At 41.5% G+C, this 21,594-nt stretch overlaps 1 protein-coding gene across 3 annotated transcripts in view; it reads left to right on the top strand.

Annotated features, from left to right (window-relative positions):
- Positions 1 to 21,594, top strand: part of RIPOR2 (RHO family interacting cell polarization regulator 2) — a 101,993-nt gene that overhangs the window by 7,002 nt on the left and 73,397 nt on the right. Inside the window, exon 1 of one of the 3 annotated variants that reach the window (XM_081205780.1) lies at positions 20,203 to 20,743. The exons of the other annotated variants lie outside the window; for them this stretch is intronic. Coding sequence (XP_081061906.1) covers positions 20,674 to 20,743 — 70 coding nt within the window. The 5' untranslated portion in view covers positions 20,203 to 20,673. Of the gene's footprint in view, positions 1 to 20,202; positions 20,744 to 21,594 lie in introns of those variants that run through there. 3 annotated transcript variants of the gene reach the window in all.

The raw sequence follows: 21,594 nt of genomic DNA, 5'->3' as shown, positions 1-21,594 counted from the left end.
GCTAGAAAAAAATGTTTTTTTTTTCTTTTTTCTTTCTTTCTTTTATGAATTCATTAGAATTGTAGGATTTTATACAAATTGTGGTACACAGCAGAGACATGATGACTGAAATGCTCTTCTAACACAATCAAAGGTAATGTACCAGAGAACCAAATAGAACATTAAATGTCAGTATCCAACAAAAAGAAAATTAACCAGAAATATAATATTGTTTGAAGTTGGGTCTAGGGGGCTTAAATTAGTGAATGGCTCAGCTGCAGATGAGGTTGAGTGAAACTGTAGAGGAACCATTTGTAGTGATAAATTTTGGCATTTAAAATTCAGATAATCATTCTTCATTTTAAATCACTTCTGTTATGTTTTATCATGTTACACATAAGCTCAGTTTTATAAACGGTACAGGAAATATCATTATGATATATTTTTACAGCATTTGCATGTCACAGGCAGCCTCTGTGCTATATTCAGATCATATAGAATTCAGATCACTAAAGAATCTAATTATGGAGAACTGCTGGGTTTACACAGCTGTCACTTAAATTCTAGGTTGGTGCTTTTAATTTAGTTCACCCACAGTGAAAAAGGGCATTGCTGATCTATTTTAATATCTTTTGGAAACAAACAAAAACAGCAGTATGTAAATTGACTCAGTGCATTCTCCACCCAGTCAACTGGATAGCGTGACATTTGCTCTTTTGCTGAAATCTCCAGTGGCTAGCTCACTCTTCTGTAAAATGGGTGACATATTTTTCTGCCATATATATTTGACCTAGCTAAGTAGATTACATTCAGAACAGGAAAAAAGTGATGGCACAAGCTTTGATGTGGTGCCTCCGCTATATAGTAGATGCCAAAACATCTATATTCAAGGACGGCTATATATACATGGAGCAAATCTTCCGAAGTATTAAGTTCAGATATTTCAGAAGGCAAAGAACAAGGGCAATTTAAAACCCAAAACCATTGAGGTCTGTTTAATGCCAAAGGCTTAAGGGGCATTCCTGAGGCCCTGCTATGCCAAAAAGCAGCATAATGTAGTTAGGATCCTATGTACTTCCTGCAATAAAATGATCAGTAAAACGATAGCATTTTAAGCAGGAAAAAAGATACCAACACCAGCAGACACCCCTACAACGTATGTGGTATCATTCATGGTGGTGCACACTAACAGTGTTTGTACATTAGAGATGCATACGTGGAACCAAGGAACACATGGTGATAGCAGAACGGCCCCATGAAGTGTCTGCACCAGCACACTCACAAAACAAACTGAACAAAGAAAACTGCTGTTAGCACTACTGTGGTTCGTGAGCCAGGCAGTGGACACGCTTTAGAGCTCCCTGCAGATAGAGGCTGAGTTCCTTCCCATTACAAATGCACTTGCACACCAGGGTGTTATTGTGATGATGACATCTATTTAGATGGTGCTTTTGTAATAATGTGTTGGTTCTATTTGTTAGATACAACAAAGTGTGTGTGTGTGTGTGTGTGTGTGTGTGTGTCATGAAGAAAAATAAACTAGGGCAGAGGAAGAAGGAAGCTTTAATATTTTTTAATCTATATTGTCCACTAAGTGGCAGTGTGACTAGGCTCCAGAAATGAGTTCTTTTGTATCTGACATGGCATGCCAAAAGTGAGAAGCAAGGAATAAGGGCTACACAATGGGAGGAAAAAGGTGATTGATGTAGTGGAATATAGTGGGAACATAGTCACTGCTCCCCTGTCATGCAGCGATAAAACATTTGCTATGCCCTGAGTCCAGCAAAAAAAGAAAATAAGTCTGTCTGGCACAGAGAATGACTATGATTGCACTACAGCAGGGTTCCCAGTTTCATGAGGGTGTCCTGAGGTAGAATTTTCAGTGCATAGCAAAAATCCCAACACAATGATTGCTGCAGTAGCATCCAAAAACCTTTTCCCATTGCTGCTGGAGGTGCTAGTGGCACTGAGCTGGCCCCCTACAATGTTCGCACCACACACAGCCTTGAAATGTAGGCAGAGAAGATGCATGGAGAGTTGGACCAAGGCAGAACTTGCAATGATTCAGTTTCATGTTGCTGTAAATGCCTTTCAGCCACCACTGCACCAGTGATCTACAGAAATGCAACTCTATACTCCTGAAATTCAATAGCATCGGGCTGCAATGTGCTTTCGTTTAAGAGATGGTACTGCAAGACGTTCCCTGCTTGCTTTGTCAAGGATGACACAGGAACTTCACCAGCAGTAACCACACTTCAAGCAGCACTGAAGTTCTAGATCAGGGATAGGGAATCTGTAGCCCTCTAGATGTTTTGGGTACAATTTCCATCAGGCCTAGCCAGCTTGGCCAATGGCCAAGGATTATTTATTTAGTCATCTCAGGAGTAGCACTACAAGACACTGGAAACTCTGTCTTTCCCCAACCAGCAAGCCTTGGGTAGTCAGGCCAACCTACCTTCCCACCTGATGGTGCTGTTAGTGAACACCAGGTCAGTCTACAACAAAACAACACTCTGTTGCAGCATGACTGCTGATGAAAGAGCTACCTGTAAACTGGTGTGTATTACTGAGACCTAGGTGAGAAAGATTTGACTCAAGCTTTCCCCATTGGTTACTTGTTGCAGGCAGCTAGGTGGGATCATATAACCCCAATTCTTAAAGCACTTCACTCTCTGTCTGTGAGCTACTGGGTCCAGTTCGAACCATTGGTACAAGTGTACAATGCCCTATAATTGGTACAGAACCCATGCGCTTAATGGACAGCCTCCTCCAATACCAATCAATCAATGCTTTGAGATCAGCCAAGGAGATCCTGCTTAAGATCCTGGCAATGGACATGACCCGTGGTGTGTGATGACTTGAGATGGGCGCTTCTTGGTGGCAGCAAGCACCTCAACTGTGGAATTTCCTGTGTGATCATCCTCTATGTTGTCATGTTTTAGATGTCAACTGAAAACATTTTTGTTCGTTTTGAGACATATTTTTTCCTCTGGGTCTTAACAGTTTTGTTGTGCTGCTGTATCATGTTTTCTTATTTTAGTTTTCTAATCATTGTGTACAAGTGCTGTTATTTACATTGTTCACTGCCCTTGTCTCCATTGATAGGAAGGGTGGTATATAAATAAAACGAATAAAGAATAATATTCTGCCATTTCTACCTGTTCGCTTAAGTACCTCTTTCCATAGTTTTTGGAACACTTTCCGTAACTTTTGTCTTGAAAGAAAATGGCTACAGTGCTATGCAAAATTACTCTGCCATCCCACTTGGTTTGAGGCAATCCTGGGTTCTGCTGCAAGATCTCTTTTTTTGCTGTGACAGATGAAAGCAATAGAGGAATTCCAATAAAATATGAGCCTTGGATGTGAATAAAGATCACTAAAGCAGTTGTTTCATTGCTGAACATCTATATGCCTTGAAGAATCTGTAGATATATAGGGTTTACAAGCTACTGAAGACAGCGCTTTGTTCTTGAAATGTTAGTAAAACTTTGTGAATTGGAGAAAGGCCAGTGTTGAGTCAGGTTTCATTTGCACTCATTATGTGTTTGTTCCAAAAATATACAGCAAAATGGCAACAGAGGCAACTGTATGAAAATTCCTAGGTCCTGTTACAATTTAATGTGACCAAGAAACAGATCCCAGGGTGAAGTTATGTTGGTGAAGTGGCTGGGCTAGGCAGAAAGAACAGTTTCAGCTCAGTGGCTTGCATGAACGTTGTGATGGAGCAGATCAGAGGGCTATCAGTAATCCAGCATCTTGTTTCCCACAGTGGGCAACCAGCTGCCTATGGGAAACCCTCAGGCAGTACATGATGGCAATAGGCATTTCCTTTGTTTCTCATCAGCAAATGGTATTAGGAGACGTGGTGCCTGTGATCGTGGATGTAGTATGTACCGGTACATCAGTTAGCCTAGTCAATTGGGAGTTTGCTATAGCTCTTCTAAATTTCTGTAGAAACCTGTTGAGTTTGGATTCATTTGCCTTTTCCTGGAGTACATATATGGTGCAATAAGTAACTGAGGTTGACAGGGTGACTGCTTTCCCCAGTGGTGGAAATGTTTCACATTCCAAGTTGGTGCTTTGGCATCTCAGCTTCCATTCATATAAACTTTCAGCAATTTTCAGCTGTGCTATAAACAGCATCTGCTTGGAAGCCTAGGAGCTTCAAATGCCTGAAGGAAACAAAAGTTGCTGTGGTGTAGCATCTGTGTCTGCTGCCTTTGTTCTTCACTGATATAATTTAGGACATGTCATCTTCTTTCATCTCCAGAAGGTTTTATGGAGAGGAGAAAAAGCTAGCACGCATCTGCTATTTAATTTGAAGATTTTATATTCTTTGTGGTCTGGCTTCTTATTTATGTTTACTAGCTATTACATAGGTCATAGCCCGACAGATTGTTATAGATGAGCCAGCATACTTATCAGTAGAGATGTGGTAGCCGGGACAGGGGAAGGGTAAAAAAATAAACAGGTAAACTTCCCCTCCTTGTTTATTTCTAACTACTTTATATCATGTTTTCCAGTGGGAAAATATTGGGGGACACTGGAAAACGTGTCTATGAAAAGCAATCTTTTTTTAGAATGATTGAGATGCTGTTAAAGATTTATCAATCAAAACAATAGAGTATGGTAATTGTGACATATGCAACTATCAGAATGAAGATTTGATTTCTCCACCTAGAGGACGTGGCCATCTTCGTAAGAAGAGCACGAATTGCTGCTTGTCTTCTTCCAAAGACCTTTGGTTTGATTTGGAGACAGTCAAGCCAAATATTGTGCTTCTGCTGTCATTCTGGCTTTGGTCCTCCCTTCTGGTCAAACCTATCACCTATTCCTGATTGGCACAAATACCTTTCTGTGGGTTGTTGTTTTTTTAAGCAGCTTATTGCCCAGTCTTGCTGGAGAATAAAAATATCAGAAGGTGTTAGAGCAGAAACTGCAAAAGAACTGTTGTGTATGCCAAAGCTTAAGAGGAACAATCTGAAATGTTGGGTGAGAATTGAGGTCTAACAAATACAGTGGTACCTCGGGTTAAGTACTTAATTCGTTCTGGAGGTCCGTTCTTAACCTGAAACTGTTCTTAACCTGAAGCACCACTTTAGCTAATGGGGTCTCCTGCTGCTGCCATGCCACCAGAGCACGATTTCTGTTCTCATCCTGAAGTAAAGTTCTTAACCCGGGGTACTATTTCTGGGTTAGCGGAGTCTGTAACCTGAAGCGTATGTAACCCGAGGTACCACTGTACCCACAGAAGAAAGATGTATTGAACTGGATATATTCATAATTTTGTTTATACAAAACTAGGCATCTATAGTTTTCATTTATATACCAAAAGGACAATTTTATATCCTAAATTATAAATGCTCCCTTTTATGTTGTTAAAGGTGTAAAATAAGTTTAGGTTTCATTTAATTTTTTAAAGTAGGTATAATGTATATTTCAATCCCTCCCATAGTTTCAAAATTTCCAGAAGTTTTATTTCTCTATTTCTTGCATTCACAGTTATTTGAAAGATGAATTTTAACACAAAAAAGGAGTTGAGTAATTATCTTTCACAGTGAAACTTCACTTAGGATAGCTGTCAACCTTCTTGGATCTCATTTATTTATATCCAGATTGATAAGCTTTTCTAGAATTGGTCTGGCCTCTTTCTTATGTGACAGAACGCCTTTCCAACTCTTATCATTGTCCTTCCTAGTGAGTAGTTTTCTTAGGTGTGGAACCCAACATTTTTACACTGATGGGGATTTAGGTTGTTGCTTTTGAGTAGCCTAAGGCAAATCTCATTAATATTCTGAAAGAAGGGAAATGAAAGAGAATATAAAATCAAACATATAATAAAACACATATACACATATATAATACAACATGCTTACCCAATGTACTGCTTTATCTTAGGTAGGGCGGGTGGGGGAGAGTGCAAGGCCATAACTTTACTAATCCATTTAAGGTGGGCCTTTGCACTTTCAGCCAGAGAGGAAAATAAACTCTTGAAGCTAATTTATGCATTCGATGTGTTTGTTTTAGCTAATGTAAATAGTGTGGTGTTAGAGGAGAATAAGACCACACACAACTGCTTCCATGGACAAGGTGTGTGGAGATCCTTTTTAGTGGAAGTAGCTACAGAAGCCTGGTTTGCGTGTTCACATTGTGCCAAACTATGGCTTAGCAGAACCATGTGCAGGCTCCCAGATAAGAGCTTGCTCCTACCAGATCCTTTTTGCTGCCACACCACACTGAGCTAAGCCAAAGCTTTCAGCACTATTCCCCCTCTGCAGAGGTGGGGAATCTATTAGGATGGTCTACTCTCAGAGGAAGGGATGCAGGTGGCGCTGTGGGTTAAACCAGAGAGCCTAGGACTTGCCGATCAGAAGGTCGGTGGTTTGAATCCCCGCAATGGGGTGAGCTCCCGTTGCTCAGTCCCTGCTCCTGCCAACCTAGCAGTTCGAAAGCACGTCAAATTGCAAGTAGATAAATAGGTACTGCTCTGGCGGGAAGGTAAACAGCATTTCCGTGTGCTGCTCTGGTTCACCAGAAGTGGCTTAGTTATGCTGGCCACATGACCCGGAATCTGTACGCTGGCTCCCTCAGCCAGTAAAGGGAGATGAGTGCCACAACCCCAGAGTCGGCCATGACTGGACCTAATGGTCAGGGGTCCCTTTACCTTTACCTTACTCTCAGAGGCTGAGGGATCCAATGGGTTTCCAGATGACTTTCATGAATTTTCCAGCTAATTCGACTGGCACTCCTGTCAAAGCCCTGGCCAACCTCTGGAACATCCAGATGGCTTGGGCCATTGACACAATTGCCCCTGAGCACCCTTTCTCTCTTCATGGAGCCTTTTTGGTCACCCTGTATGATGACCTCTGCTGGGAGAGAGATAGGAAAAATGCATGCCTGTTAATTCTCATTGGCCTCTCAACGGCTTTGGATACCATCAACCATGGTATCCTTCTGGAGCGGCCGTCTTAGTTATGGGTGGGTGGCACTGCTTTGTGATGATGAACTAAACCAAGAACAAGCATTTGTTTCCATTCATGCCTAGCAAAGAAAGAGCTTGCCCACAAGCCCTGATTTAGATGACATGCTAGAAAGTGGGAGGAAGGAGCAGAGTGGAGAAAGAAGATTGGATGAGTGTCAGAGAAGATGGGAAGAGAACTGGTGAAGTGGACAGTGAAGGGACTTGTGGTTCTCCTAATGTTGAGCAACCCATTGAGAAGACACTCTTATCACATACAGGAGGGAACTGCTGGGTGTCACTGCTCCTGTTCAGAGGGAGAACCTCCTCTGCAATCCTGAGGCAACAGCCCCCTCAGCCACAGGCTCAGGTTAACACATGCACACCAGGGATGCACTGCAACAATTTGTTGTGGAGCCCCACTTCTAATATAGTAACAGGAATACATACTGAACATTTCAGAGTATATATACACATATCTGTGCTGAAATGTAGCTGCTTCAGGAATGAAGAATAGCAACAACTGGATAGTCTGCTAAAAGAAAATATTTGGGCTTCGAAAGTGCAGAGTACACAGGCATTTAGATCTCACAGTGCAGTGCATAGCTGCTCAGAATCAAGTCTCATAATTTTAGTAGACCTTAACTTCCAGGAAAGTTTCCACAGAGCTGTAGCATTGGTCAGGAACATTTCATCTAGTGAGCAACACAACATTCTGATTATCTCCTTCAGGAGTATGAAGTCATGACTTTGCATTTGTAGAACTGAAACCTAAATTCCAGGGGGGGCTTGTTCAAGATCCAGGTCTGGCACCATTCAAACTATCTGCGGGGGGGGGGGGATTGTTGTAGCTCTAAAAGCCTTATTTTGGAGACAATGAGTTTTTTTTTAAAAAAAAGGTTTTACAAGGCTATGTAAAAGAAATCAAAGTTATTTTTATCATTTATATGATGGGCATGTTATTGCTCCTTAATATAAAAAAATATTATTAGGTACTTTTAGCTAATAAAATGGAGCATTATAAGAAAAACATAAGCATGCAGTTGAAAGCTAAGAGGCAACCTGAGCAAGGAAGCAGTGGGTGGGAAAGAGTTTTCCACCCTCAATCATCCCTTTAAAAGTAATCTCAGCCCCACTCAAAACATTGCCTTGACACCATGGAGAAAAAGGTTGTTTTTACTATAAAAGAAGACAAAGAAAGAGCCTTGCTTTATTCTACAGTAAAGTGCATTTCAGGAGTATTGGAACACAAATGGCATACATTCTATTCTATTCTTCTTCGTTGGAACATCATAAGGTGACTTCTCTTCTCATATGTGTATACTTTTTGTCTCCAGGAGTGGTTAGATGAAAGTTGTACAGCAAATGTTCTAATGCCCACCATTTGAATGAAGACATGTCTCAGTACAAATGGATCTCTGTGGGAAAAATAGCTGGTCAGGGTTAAACCAAGCCAGTTGGCTGCAACTCAAACCAGGAGTTGTCATGGGCAGCTTAGATACCTAAGACTGGCAGGTGGCCAGTTCTTAAGCTTCCTGTGAATTAGGGTCTGTGGAGGTAGCTTTAAAATGGTTCTGGTTATGGGGATAATTAGAGGTGCATCCAGAAGTGAAATCAAGACACACAATCAATGGAGATAGTCTTGTGGCTAGGTGTGAACCTGAAACCTTTGAGGATGTTCAGAAGCTGCCTCAGGAAGAAGCTAGCAAATGGCATGAGGCAATGCAGAAGGAGATGAGCTCAATGGAGTCTCTAGGTGTGTTCTCCCTCACAACGTTTCCGCTGTTAGAGAGAGCAAGAACAGTGTCTGGACTTTCCTTTCCTCCTTCTCACATGGAGGCAACCATTGCTCAACTCTGCTACTGCTTGAAGACGTTTTCCACAGAGGCTTGTGCAGAGAAAACGTACTGGACAGGCAGATATTCCACATACTGCTCATCTCCCCCCCCCTTCCTTTAAAAAATAGCAGACCCTGGACGTGGATGTTGGCCTACGGATTGTTGGTGACATCATAAGCAGTATCCAATGAGTTATGGCTAGCCATGCAATGACAAGAATAGTTTGTGGGAAGAATAACACCTTACACTGACAACATTGTTTTAGGCTGTGTACACATTACTGTCTACAACGTCTCCAGTGTGCTCCCACTACTGGTGTTTGAAGCTGAGTTCACGTGGTGTTAGGCACAATCTGTACAGATCCTGCCATTTTTTGATCAATACCCCTGTTTGATGCATTTTCCCTCCAGCCAGCTTCCATGCAATTTGAAAACATAAGCTGCAGTTAAGCTGAGGTGGGGGCCACTTCAAACAGCCATTGTGCAGGCATGCATGGCAGAAAATGTGCCGGCCACAGCTTCATTGAACAGGAGTTGGGGAAGTTGTGGGTGTGATGAAACAAATCAGGTAGTGCACATTGCTTGAAGACACACTTGCTCCCTCTCAGGTGTGTACAGCAAGGTAAGAATGTGACTAGGAACGTAATGGAAGGAAACAACCACACTGTGTGTTAAACCGCTAATGTGTAACACATTAGCCTGAAGTTTTCCAATTTCTGAAAAATAGCAAAATTTAAATTTCTGAAATGAGATTTTTTTTAAAAAAAAGTTATCTGACTTAAATATTTAGTCTGTCCAATAATAAAATCCTATATTTGGAGGATGGTGGAGCTGTCTTAGGGGTGTAGTGCCATGAAGATCAGCACAACTTCTGGTGTGTGGAGTCTTTCAATGGTTAACATTTCAAAAACTACAACTGTTCCACAACATGAGAATTCTCTGATTCTTAATTAAGTAGCATTTATTGCTCTGTAAAAGAATAAATATAACATTACCAACAGTTCTATCCCCTGCAATTCAAACTCAGCCCCCAACAGAATCAAATACATAATGGGGTCAACATTGTATCATTCATTTATCAGACAGGAAAGGGGAAATGTAAAATATGAATGAATGAGCTCTCACCAAGGTCTTAACTTTTACTGAAAAGAAGATTAGTGAAATACAAAAGGGTTCAAGATAAATTCTGAACAAGTTTCAGAATAATTTGTGGATATAGAACGTGGGTAAGAGGCATGCCAGTTCTTGTTTGAAACCTATTAAGGATATGGATAAGACCGTGTCTTCTTCCCCAAATTAGATTATGCTTCACACATACCCTTACTGTACCAATCTGAATCTGGTGAATGGAAGTAAATTGTTTGAATATTTAATAAACCGTTACTTCATCAACCAGTTGTTTGCACTGAATAGTGTTGAGATAGATGGCTCTTACATGCATGTTTAGAATTTGGTCCTTTGCTCTTACAAACAGCTGTAGAATTATGATGAAAGAAGCATTTTGTAAGGTGCAGTCCATAGATTTGCACGCCACACTGGCTTCAAAAAGCAAAAAAGATGGCAATGGAACAATATTAAAGAAATGTAGAACTGTGGTTCTTATTGCAACTAGGACATTATTTAGTCAGGTTAGAAATATGAGCCAGCTTTCTCTAATCTTAGCTAAGGCTTAATAAGAAATATAAACCTATGAGCAACTGAGAGAAAATGCAGATGTCACATATTCATGGTCTGAGCTTGATGTCATGTTTCGGAAGTAGCTGTTTTTTTATTCAAATCCTCGCAAGAGCTCCAAATCTGAAACTATGAAAACATGGGCTTCATGTTTGGGGATTATGAATTCTGATGAGAGCTTCAGATTCCTGGGTGGTAGGGATGCATTACATTAGGAGAACGGATCTTCCTGCTGGTACATTTTTATCCACTGAGAACATAATTGCATGCATGTCAAGTTTGATAGAGAATTGTAGCTCTTAAGTTTCTAAATGAGCTTAATGTTTAAAAGGACTAATTAAAGATCTGTATTTTTTGAAAAAAATCCATTACGGCAAGATTACAAGCAGTCCTTTTCTATTTTCATAACGGAACTTAGAATTCTGGTGGTGTTTCCAGGTCATGCAGAATTAAAATAAGTGTCTGTGCTCTCTTTCCATTAGCTATCAAAATGAACAAAGTGTTACATTGATTCAGATGTGCTTGTATATTTGTTGATGATTCTCTGCTTCCTAAGAGGGTAAGTTTAGGCCAGTGGATAGTGTGTTGGAAAACCTTGATTAAATTTTGCCACAGTTTTGACTCTCTGATCCAATTCAGATTACACACTAAACCATGGTTATAGAAGCTAAACTGTGCTTTAGTGTAAAGTCTAGATGGACAGACCATGGTTCACAATTGGTAGGTGAAACAGACCCTCCAGATGTTAGGTAAAGGTAAAGGGTAAAGGGACCCCTGACCATTAGGTCCAGTCGTGACCGACTCTGGGGTTGCGGCACTCATCTCGCTTTATTGGCCGAGGGAGCCGGCGTACAACTTCCGGGTCATGTGGCCAGCATGACTAAGCCGCTTCTGGAGAACCAGAGCAGCACACAAAAACGCTGTTTACCTTCCCGCCGGAGCAGTACCTATTTATCTACTTGCACTTTGAGGTGCTTTCGAACTCCTAGGTTGGCAGGAGCAGGGACTGAGCAATGGGAGCTCACCCCGTCGCGGGGATTCGAACCACCGACCTTCTGATCGGCAAGTCCTAGGCTCTGTGGTTTAACGCACAGTGCCACCCGCATCCCTTTTCTCCAGATGTTACTGGACTGCAATTCTTGTTGTCCCTGACCACTGACAAGGATGGTCCACAGGTTCCTCACTTGCTCTACCTGATATTAATTTACATGAAATTCAATCTTTCTGCTCAGAAGTAAGTTGTAGTGGACACAATGAGACTTAACTCTTGGGTAACTGAGTATAGGATTGCCTTCTCAATGGCTCACATATGAACATATAAACTGCATTAATTCAAAACTCTTTCCTTTAAATAATATAAAAACTTGTTTGGGGTATTCTGGTCTGTGGCAGCTGTTTTACATCTGGAAGTTATCCCTTATTGTTGCAACTATTAAGAGATGAAATGTGTGTTTGAATTCACCCATATGCCATGAACCAATATTATTCCAAAATTTAATTATGAGTATAAGAACACAAGAGTCCCAGAGATCCAACGAGTCTAGCATTCTGTTTCCCACACCTGTGACCAGCCAGCTGCCTCCAAGAAAATGCTCATGGCTAATAGCTGTTGATAGACTTGCTCTTCATGAATGTGTCTAATCCCCTTTAAAACCATCTAAGCTAGTGGTCATTGCCACAACTTGCAGCAGAGACGACACAATCCTATGCTTGTCTGTTCAGTAGTAAGTTCCATTGTTCATCAGGACGTTCTCCAGGTAAGTGTGTCTAGGATTATAAACTCATTTCCCTAAGTTGATTGTGTGTATTTTCTTTTCTCTGCCATTTCCACACATGATGCTCACTTTTATAAACCACTATTATGTTCCTCTTTGGGGATATAAACTGCAGTCTCTTCTAATAGGGAAGGTGCTCCAACTCCCTGATCATTTTTCCTGCCCTTTTCTGTACCATATGCCTCTACAATATCTTTTTTGAGATGGGACAACCAGAATGGTACGCAAAAATTCAAATGTGGTTGCACCATAGATGAGGGCATTGCAGGGCTGAAGGTTCCATTTTGACTCTTACCTAATCCCCATTTTGGAGTTTGCCTTTTTCACTGGCTGGTCCAAGCTGACATTTTCATTGACTGTATCTGCCTCAACCCCAATATCTCTTTCCTGTTGTGAGATGCTGTTGTGAAACATTTCATTGAATTCATTTCTGCTCTCATCATGACAGCTGTTTTGAAATGGAAAAGTGTAACTTCCTGTTCATAAAGTCTGCTTCAGCTTTTTTGTTTCTTCATTTCTTCTTTGCAATCACATCTGCATTTCCAGTGTTTAAAAATGCTATGTATTTCATGTGTTGGGTACCAGATTTTCAACTGTTTTCACACTGTATCTGTCCCATATTTCTTACACTGTGTCTACTTCTTCCACTGCAGGCTTCCTTTTTAAGTTAGGGTTATTACCGTAAAACAATTTGATGGTGGATTTAATTTATTTCAAATATTTTCAAAATCCAGTGAAAACCCTTGTAAGCTGCCTTCAAGACTGGTCATCCAAATTTTGTTTGGTATGTGTGTATATCCCCTCTATCCCTAATTATGAGACTGACAGCTTATACCAGACAGCTGATGTTGGACAGCTACCCAAACTGTTGGATTCATGATTCTTAGTGGGGGGAGAGGATGATTAAGAAAAAATGTTCTCAATCAGTTTAGCTGTCACTGTGAAATCCTTGCAATGTAGCCAGGCTCTGGTTACATGTCAATTTAGAAATCCTGTGGCGCTGCAGCTATAACAACTTGTTAATTATTTGTGAAGTAACAGGCTGTAAGATCTCTGGCTCACATTTTTCTTACTGTACATGTTGTTGATAGGCATGTAATATGAGAATAATCCCTTTGCTAATAGGCCTTGGAGGGAACTGAGTTGAGAATTTTCAAGAGTATGAAATAATAGCACTTAAGTAAATATTGTTTAGAGGAGGGGAAAGCAGTTGTTGGTATGTTTGGGATAGTTGCTGTTGTTACTATTACTACTACTGCATTATATCAGTCATGCAAAGCCAGGAGAAGACTGGGCCGGTGCAGGTTCTTTTGCAGCTGTCCTAATGGATGAGACAGTAGTATCACGTCATTGAAACATGGCCACCACAGACAGAATGTTAATGACTTTATAAAGCTGGGAACATAGGAAGCTGCCCTGTATGGAATCAGACCATAGGTCCATCTGGCTCAATACTGTCTACACGGACTGGCAGTGGCTCTCCAGGGTTTCAGGCAGGGAACTCTCCCAACTCTACCTGGAGATGCCCAGGATGAACCTGGGACTCTCTGTGTTCAAAGCAGATGCTCTGTCACTGAGCTATGGCTCTTCCCATGGGTTCCATTTTGAGATGCTGTCCATGACTCCTAACAATGTCCAACACAGGTGTCCCCAAGAGTGTTACTGCATATTTTTCTTCCTTCCATTGTGCCTTGAGGGAGTATTGGTAGCAGTAGTGCCAGAGGCAGAAACCAGGCAGTGGCAATTTGTTTGAATGGAAGAGTATTCAGGAGATAAATGGTGATAAGCCCTGTAGTGTCTATCTGGACTTGCGCCCACTATGTAAGTACTTGGGGAGAGAGATGAGGAACAGTGGGTGCTTCCCTTCTGTAGCAAATGATCTCTGTCAGAGTCTCCGCAGTTGCGACCCCTGCCTTCTTTGCAGAGCTTGCACCTATCCCCAACCGCAGCTTGAGAGCCATTTTGAGAGTTTTTATAGTCAACTTCAAAGGAAGATTGCATGACCAGCCATTCTTTGAACAGGCTATAGTATTTGTTTCTAATGCTTTGTGGCTAATGCTAAGGTTGAAACAGTAGAAAAGACATGATGGACTTAAACAGGTGTAATTCCAAGTTGACACTGTGTTCTTGTTGTTGTTTTTTGAATTACCACCCTTAAAGCTGTAGAAATGTCAGTAACTCAGTTGGTTGGAATGTGGAGCTGAAAGTGCCAAGGGTGAGGAGACTGCAAATAAGGAAATCAAAGAATGTGAAGGGAAATGGGCTCATTGTCCAGAAATCTATGAACTTTATTTCCCTTCAATAAATCAGTACCAGTGTCTCTTTTGTGGGCCCCAAACCAACACATTCCTGCATCATTGTACTTAGTTAAAGGTAAAACCTCTCACCTCTTTGAGGTAAAGAAGGGCTAGGTGTGAAAAGAACCACAATATGAACACTTTCCTGTTTTCAACTTTCATTTGTGGGGATGACCATGCCATTTCTGAATTTCCCTTTACTTCACAATATTTCAAAATAGCATTTTGCAGTATATATTTAAGAAGCGGTTTTGCTGCTCATACCCTTGAGAGTGGAGCAATCCTGCTTTAGTAACTCTGCTGTGACCTTGGATGTTAGCTATTTCCTGCATATGTGATGCACTGTGGCCATATTATCAGAGTGGAAGTTGAGCTGGGTGGGCATCGCTTGTGGTCAGCTTTTTCTCCCCGCGGGTTCCGTTCCCATGTGCCCTCTTTATCTTGTGGTTTGAGAAAAAGGAAGGAAACTTTGCTGTTGAAATTGTTCAGAAGTTTCTGTACAAAGCTGACATTGGGTGTAGCAAGTATTGGCAAGTATAGGGAAATAACATTTTGCCTAAGAACTACCTGGAAGTCAAGTACAAATGTGGGAATGGGGCAAAGACTACAAGGACCACCTCTCCTCTTGTCGGTGAGAAGCCTTCTTCTGAGGAGGTGACTATGAGTGGAAATCCGGTGTTGAGCCTGCACTGATACCTCCTCCATTTCCAAGGACATGGAGACATGGGTGTGAACAAACTTTGTAGACCCAACCCTCTCAAATGAGTGCCCATTTACTGCTCCAGCTGCTTGCACTAAGTGTTGTGCTAACTCTGCTTTTCAAAAGGAAGGTGCAGAGGAACAGCACTTGTTGCATCGTTGTCTTAACATGTGCTCAGCCATGAGTCTAAACCTCTTGAGTATTTCCTGCACCTTGTCTTATATCTTGCCCATGTACCAGTCTGATATATGCATTAAAGCCATTGGCAGAAACAAAGCTGGGAGTTTTAGTTTTTTGTCCAGCAGTGAGGGTTAGGACACCAACCTTACTTGTAGATGCTGAGGGCTGGACCTGGAAACTTCTGCATGCAGCAAATCTGCTCTGCCACTGAGCTGTTGTCCTTGTTTATTTTCACTAGGAGATAGATAGGAAGAGTGATTATGTTGACTATCTGGGACTTCTTACCAGCTTTTGATACTTACTCATATGATATCCTTGGTTGGCAGTGTTTTGCTGTGGCTCTATGGTTCCTACCTTTCCTGAAGATTCCAGAATGTATTGGTACTTGTAGTAAAGATCTTGTATTAACTTTCTTGTGGGACATCATATCTATATAGAATCATAGAATCTTAGAGTTGGAAGAGACGACAAGGGCCATCAAGTCCAACCCCCTGCCAAGCATATAAGCCACCATGAGAGGTCACTTGCAGTTTTTGAGTGGGATCTCTATTTCTACTTTCCTTTTGTACCAGATGTGGTGGTGTCATCCTTGAATGACAGCATGAGGGCTGGAATTAGCAACTTTGAAACTTAATCCAGACAAAATGGAGTAGTTCATGGTGGATAGTCTTAAAACTAGACAATTAATGGAATTACCTGTTCTGGGCGAGATTCATCTCCTTGAGCCAAGTCAAGATCTAGATTTTTAGGTGGAAGAAGTGGTTGGGGACATGATCTGTCAGCTTTTTGCCCCAGCTTTCCACCTTCCTGAAAATGTGAGACCCTGAAATACTGCATTGAACTTTATGTGTGTCTGCCCTTGGACCCAGTTCAGAAGCTTCAGTTGATGCAGAACTCATGAGGCAGATATTCGCTGCTGGGAATAACTGCAATACTGTAAGAATTATATTGGTTTCTAGACTGTCATGTTGCTGGTTCTTACTTTTGAAGTCGTTTACAGCTCCAGTGTATGTGTTGCCCCAGTATGAACCTCTCCAACCATTGAGGCCCAGTCACAAGTCTCTTCAACAGAAGTTGAATTATCTGTAAGGCTGATAGAGAATTTTCAGTTGTGGTCTCACATCTATAACGTTTCTTACCATCTGGGTAAGAATGTGGTCTTCTCAGAAGTGTGCTTTTGAAACTTTTAAAAATTGTTTTTATAAATATTTAGACTTCTATTGTATACCCTCTTACCCAGGAGTAAGCTACACTGAAAATAAGGGGAGTTACTTCTGAGTATGTGTGTACAGTGTAGGATTGCATTGTTTGTCCCTTTTTTTACAGGCTGGGAGTTTACCTGAGCTGCATCTGTTTTTTGTGATTTGAGAATAAACTTTAGATACAGCAACTGTCATATTTGATTATTGCTTTGATGTTTTTAATCATTCTCTCCCCCCCCCCCCATAGAACCCTTGCAAATGGAAAAGCTGAGTAAACATTTTTAAAATAAATAATACATAGCAACTATACATTTTCTAAAGAAATAATACATTGTAACAAAGTATAGGTCCTGGAGACACTGGGGCAAAATATTCAAATATGTATAAAATGGAGTGATGTTGTCTTAAAACGTTTAAATGGAAGCATATTTTGAAGCATCTAAGCATATATATTTTTTAATGACCAATCAGTCCCCCCCCCCCCGAGGCACCGTGCTTATTTATGTCATGTGCCATTGGGAATATAATTGCATTTGTCCTTAGATTTCTCTAAATGTATACCATGCGTGTACATGCAGAGTGCATTGAGATAGAAAATTTTGTTCCAGCTACCCAAGCAAATTGACGTGAGTCTTGGGAATTTTCTTACTGTTAGGAATGAAGTGATGATGTCATTCTGCCTGTTCTGGAAGCTATTTTCCCTAGAGGCAGAGAAAGCCAGAAGGGACCATGTCCACATACATAAGGAAGGAAGACCCACTGATCTTTCTCCATCCATTCTTCACCTCCCCCCTCTTTCCCTTTAGAGGCCAATTTCCTTGACTTTCCCTTTCCAACTTTTAGGGGGCAAAATAGCAATTAAAAATAAGAGGCGCTAAAGAACAGATGCTGGGGGGGGGGTGCATGCCAGCAGCTCTTCTTTCTCTGCACATGTGATTGTGATTCTCCTCCAGCTTTCTCGGCTTATAGGTTGAAGAGCATCCATGAAGAACAGGGTTGCTCTTATGACTGTTAGTAAATCTAATGTGCAACCTAGTTCTTAAGAGCCTTATGATGACTTCTTTTTGTTTAGGGTACTGCCAGAGGTAGATTTAGGGCAGCATGACTGGTTGCCTTGCACAGGATACAGGAGCCAAGGGGGTGTCTTCCCATCACTTTCCCCAAGTACTTTTCACCTAAGAAACCACCATCTTTGTATAATCAGGCTTCGTTTTCCCAGTGATGGTTCTATATTTTTCCTCTGCTACAGAAAACTCAACTTCTCTTTCTTTCTTTTTTTAAAAAAAGTATGAAACATTAGAAAATACTCCACAGGTTTGGGAGTTTCTTTTCACTGTTTTCTCTTCTTTTTAAAAGGTTCCTCCCCCCTGGTTTCTGCCTGATTAATTACTTCTTCTTTGTACTTCTGCTAATATAATTGCCCCTCCCCCTGCAATTAGAGTCATATCGTTTCCCATTGTGTGTGTGTTCAATTAATCAGGCTGCAAGAGGAGGGGACTGAACTTTCCTAGGGCAGCGTGGACAACATGCAACCAGAGGAAAAGTCACTGAGCGTAAGCCCCTTTGCTGGCTCACCTTGTAGCAATGGTTAAGCACCTGCAAGAGGTTGGGAGAAAGGAGAAGAGACCCATGCCTGTTGCATGGGTAGGCTATAACAGAATACATAAACACACCTAAGTGAAAATGTTCTGCTGCCATTCCTGATGCAAGAAAAAAGAGGAAAAGCCACTGTCAGAGAGAACTAAGAGCCTTGTATCTGGGACCGCCCCTCCCCTAACTTTGACTTTACAACCTCTTAGTACTTGTTGCTGCAGACAAAAGAGAAAGTTGCTAGGATTCAAATTACAGTCACTAATGAAATGAGCAGACCAAGGATAAAAAAGGGGCCAGCATTAACCAATCTATTTATAATTTTCAAATGGGAAACCATGTTTCATCTCAAATAAAGACATCCCGCATCCTCCCCGTGTATTTTTGGAATATACTTCGTAGGATGCCATTTAAGTGGTGAAAGGGTGGCAATCAGAGAAACTTCTCTTAGGGGCCTTTGAAGTGAAGGTTGAGTCATTATTATTCATCACCAGGCTAGTTTGTGTGCTCATTTAGGTGACAGTTGTTTTCTCGAAAGAAAACAGCCTCTTGATGCTTTTTAATTCCTGAAAATAAAAGAAACAAGGACTGTCAAGGCATCCGGATGTAGTGCTTTGAAAGCAGTGTGCAAGGAAACAAATTTAAATCCAAGGGAAAAACTGAGTGGCATAAGAAGGAAAGAGCCAACACGAACACTGTTTAGCCATTCTTTAATGTTTCAGAAACAGTGTTATATGGCTAAGCGCAATATATCTCTTATACTACATTTGTAAATGATGTGCACTGTCTGTGCATTGCACAGTGCTGAACAAAGAAGGAATATGCTTTCATTGCTCTTCTGTGTCACCATGGCAATTTTAAAGCACAGTTTCTGTAGCATTAATCAGAAATGCAAAGGCATAAGTTAAGGCTAGTGGACAGTGTATTGGAAAACCTTGATTCAAATTTTGCCACAGCTATGACTCGCTGATCCAATTCAGATTACACACTAAACCAGGGTTATGGAAGCTAAACTGTGCTTTAGTGTAAAGTCTAGATGGAAAAAACCATGGTTCACAATTGGTAGGTGAAACAGAAGTAGGGTTGCAGTTCAGCAGCGCTTCCAGGGCAATTTACAAAAATCATAATACAATATAGAACTGTAGAGTTGGAAGGGACCCTGAAGATTGTCTAGGCCATGCAGCTGTCCCATACAGGGATCAAACCTGCAGCCTTGACATTGTCAGCACCGTGCTGCAGCCAACTTTGCTATCCAGCCTCTAGGCAATAAATTGCAACAGATTATGATAGCTAAATGGAAAGTAACTGTGACTCTCAGAGGTGTAGCTTACATTTTGCTCCGGGTTATTCTGGAAAAACAAGAGGCATCTAGTTGGAGAAGCTGGAATTTGGATTTACTCTGCAAGGTAGTTCTTGCAAAAGAACCTGCTTAATAGAGCAGACAATTATGCTAAATAATATTCTGTTTGCTGGAGCTTGCATGTTTATTTTCTTTGATAAGAACTGGGCTCTGTAACAATGTAGTAAATAAGTTGCAAGTCAAATGTAGATTGTCACTTGACAATGGCATGCTTAGTTTTTTTCATGGCAAGTCCATGAAAAGTCCATGTAGTTTCCCAGCATAATTACACGCCACAAAAAGGGCAAGTACACATTGCATGCCATTTCATACAATGGGATGCCTTCCATGTGGGAAATCCGTAGCATGGAAATGGCCTTACATAAGGTAATACACTCAGGGGCTAGATGAAGGGTGTGTGGTGGGGGCGGCTGCCCCAGGTGTCGCCACTGAGAGGGGTGACAAAATGCCAGGCACTACTCACCGCGGGGCCTGGGAGTGATGTGGTGGCTTGGGCGCCCGCAGGCTCCGCACTGCCACAAACGGTCTGCCCATTGCCTCCCACCCAGCTTTAGGGTAGCTGAGTGGGAGGAGGCAGGCAGACTCCCCGGAGGCCCCACAAAGCATCCTGCCCCAGCTTGTCCCACCCCGCAGGTGGCTGGCCCCACCCCTGGGAGCAGGGCACGCGCACCACCCCAGGCGCCGGATCAGCTTGCTCCACTGCTGAATACACTTGATCATTTTCTCTTTGTACGTGCAAACTTCTTAACATTACAGAACTTTACAGAATTAACCTAGCCACACTTCCTTCCTTTAAACAATGCACATAAGTCAACTCTTTTCTTCAGAGCCCTTTTAAGAGTAGATTGATGTGGTGAAGTGAATTCACCGTGCGTTTTCTTACACTTTGCCTCTCATTTTTCAACTTCCTGCACCCATTAAGAAATACCCCGCTTCAGATCCCAAAAGCTACACCCAAGGTGGGGCAGGGAGAGAAACAAAACAGGCTATCATGTTCATGTAAATGAGGCTGTTTCGAGTTGTGCAGATGCGGAAGCCACTGTCACCAGTGAACGGAAACAGCCCTGCTGTAGTACTAAAAGCAGCTTTATCATTCAATTCAGTAGTTGTTTGGCAAGCTCATGCCCAAGATGCACATGGAAGAGGAGGATCTGGCTGTCTCTGATGAAGCAGATGATATCTTCTGTGAAGGTAAATGATCTCTAACAAAGCTGCTGCTGCTTTTGTCGTCACTTGTTGAAGATAGGGTGTCCACATTATATTTCTTAAAGGATCAAGTGTTCTTGAAGAGTCAGGAAGCTGCAGGGATGAAAACACACCACAAGGGATGCCTTTCTCCTGTTAAATAAAAAGGCATTGTGGGTGTGATATAACGAATGAGATTCATATTAGTTACAAAGAAAGCTTACTGCAAAAGAGGGCAGTAGGCTTTAAGCTAGTCCTGAAGCCCTAGTCTGATGCACGCTTACTCACAAGTAGAGTTAGGGATTTACACCCTACCAAATATGCATAGAAAAGGTATAGAAAACTATAACACTAAATCTATAGTTGCAGGTCACATGTCACTAAAGTCGTTGCCCTTACACATGTGCATAAACATTTGCAACTCCTACTGATGTAATTTTTAGCATGCAAGTAAAAATCAACCTCAGTGCGGCTTGGCTGGCTTAAGCAGTTGTAGATCATGTCTCCACATCTCCAGAAGCGAAGAGTATTACAACCACCTGAGAGCCATTTTCAGCTGGATTATAGAACTGTGAAAGCAACAGAGAATGATTTATCTGTCTATCATTGTTTTTGATATCCTGTCACAGCTTTTCTTGTGTTGTATAATGTTAGGATCTGCACAGAACTATAGCACGAAGTTCAATGACCTTTTGGGTGGTTTAGCTCATGTGCTGCAAGCTGCAGTTCCCAGTTGAAATCTCAGCTTGGCCACAAACCTTTCCTCAGCATTCAGTCTCCAGTCTATATTAGGGAGCTAATAAAATTGACCTATTTTACAGTGTACCTGGAGCACCAGGATTTTGCTACATAAATGT

This window comes from Podarcis bocagei, assembly GCF_964188305.1.
Source record: "Podarcis bocagei genome assembly, chromosome: 8".
In the NCBI taxonomy this organism is placed as follows: Eukaryota; Metazoa; Chordata; class Lepidosauria; order Squamata; family Lacertidae; genus Podarcis; species Podarcis bocagei.
This window is presented reverse-complemented; position numbering and strand designations above follow the sequence as displayed.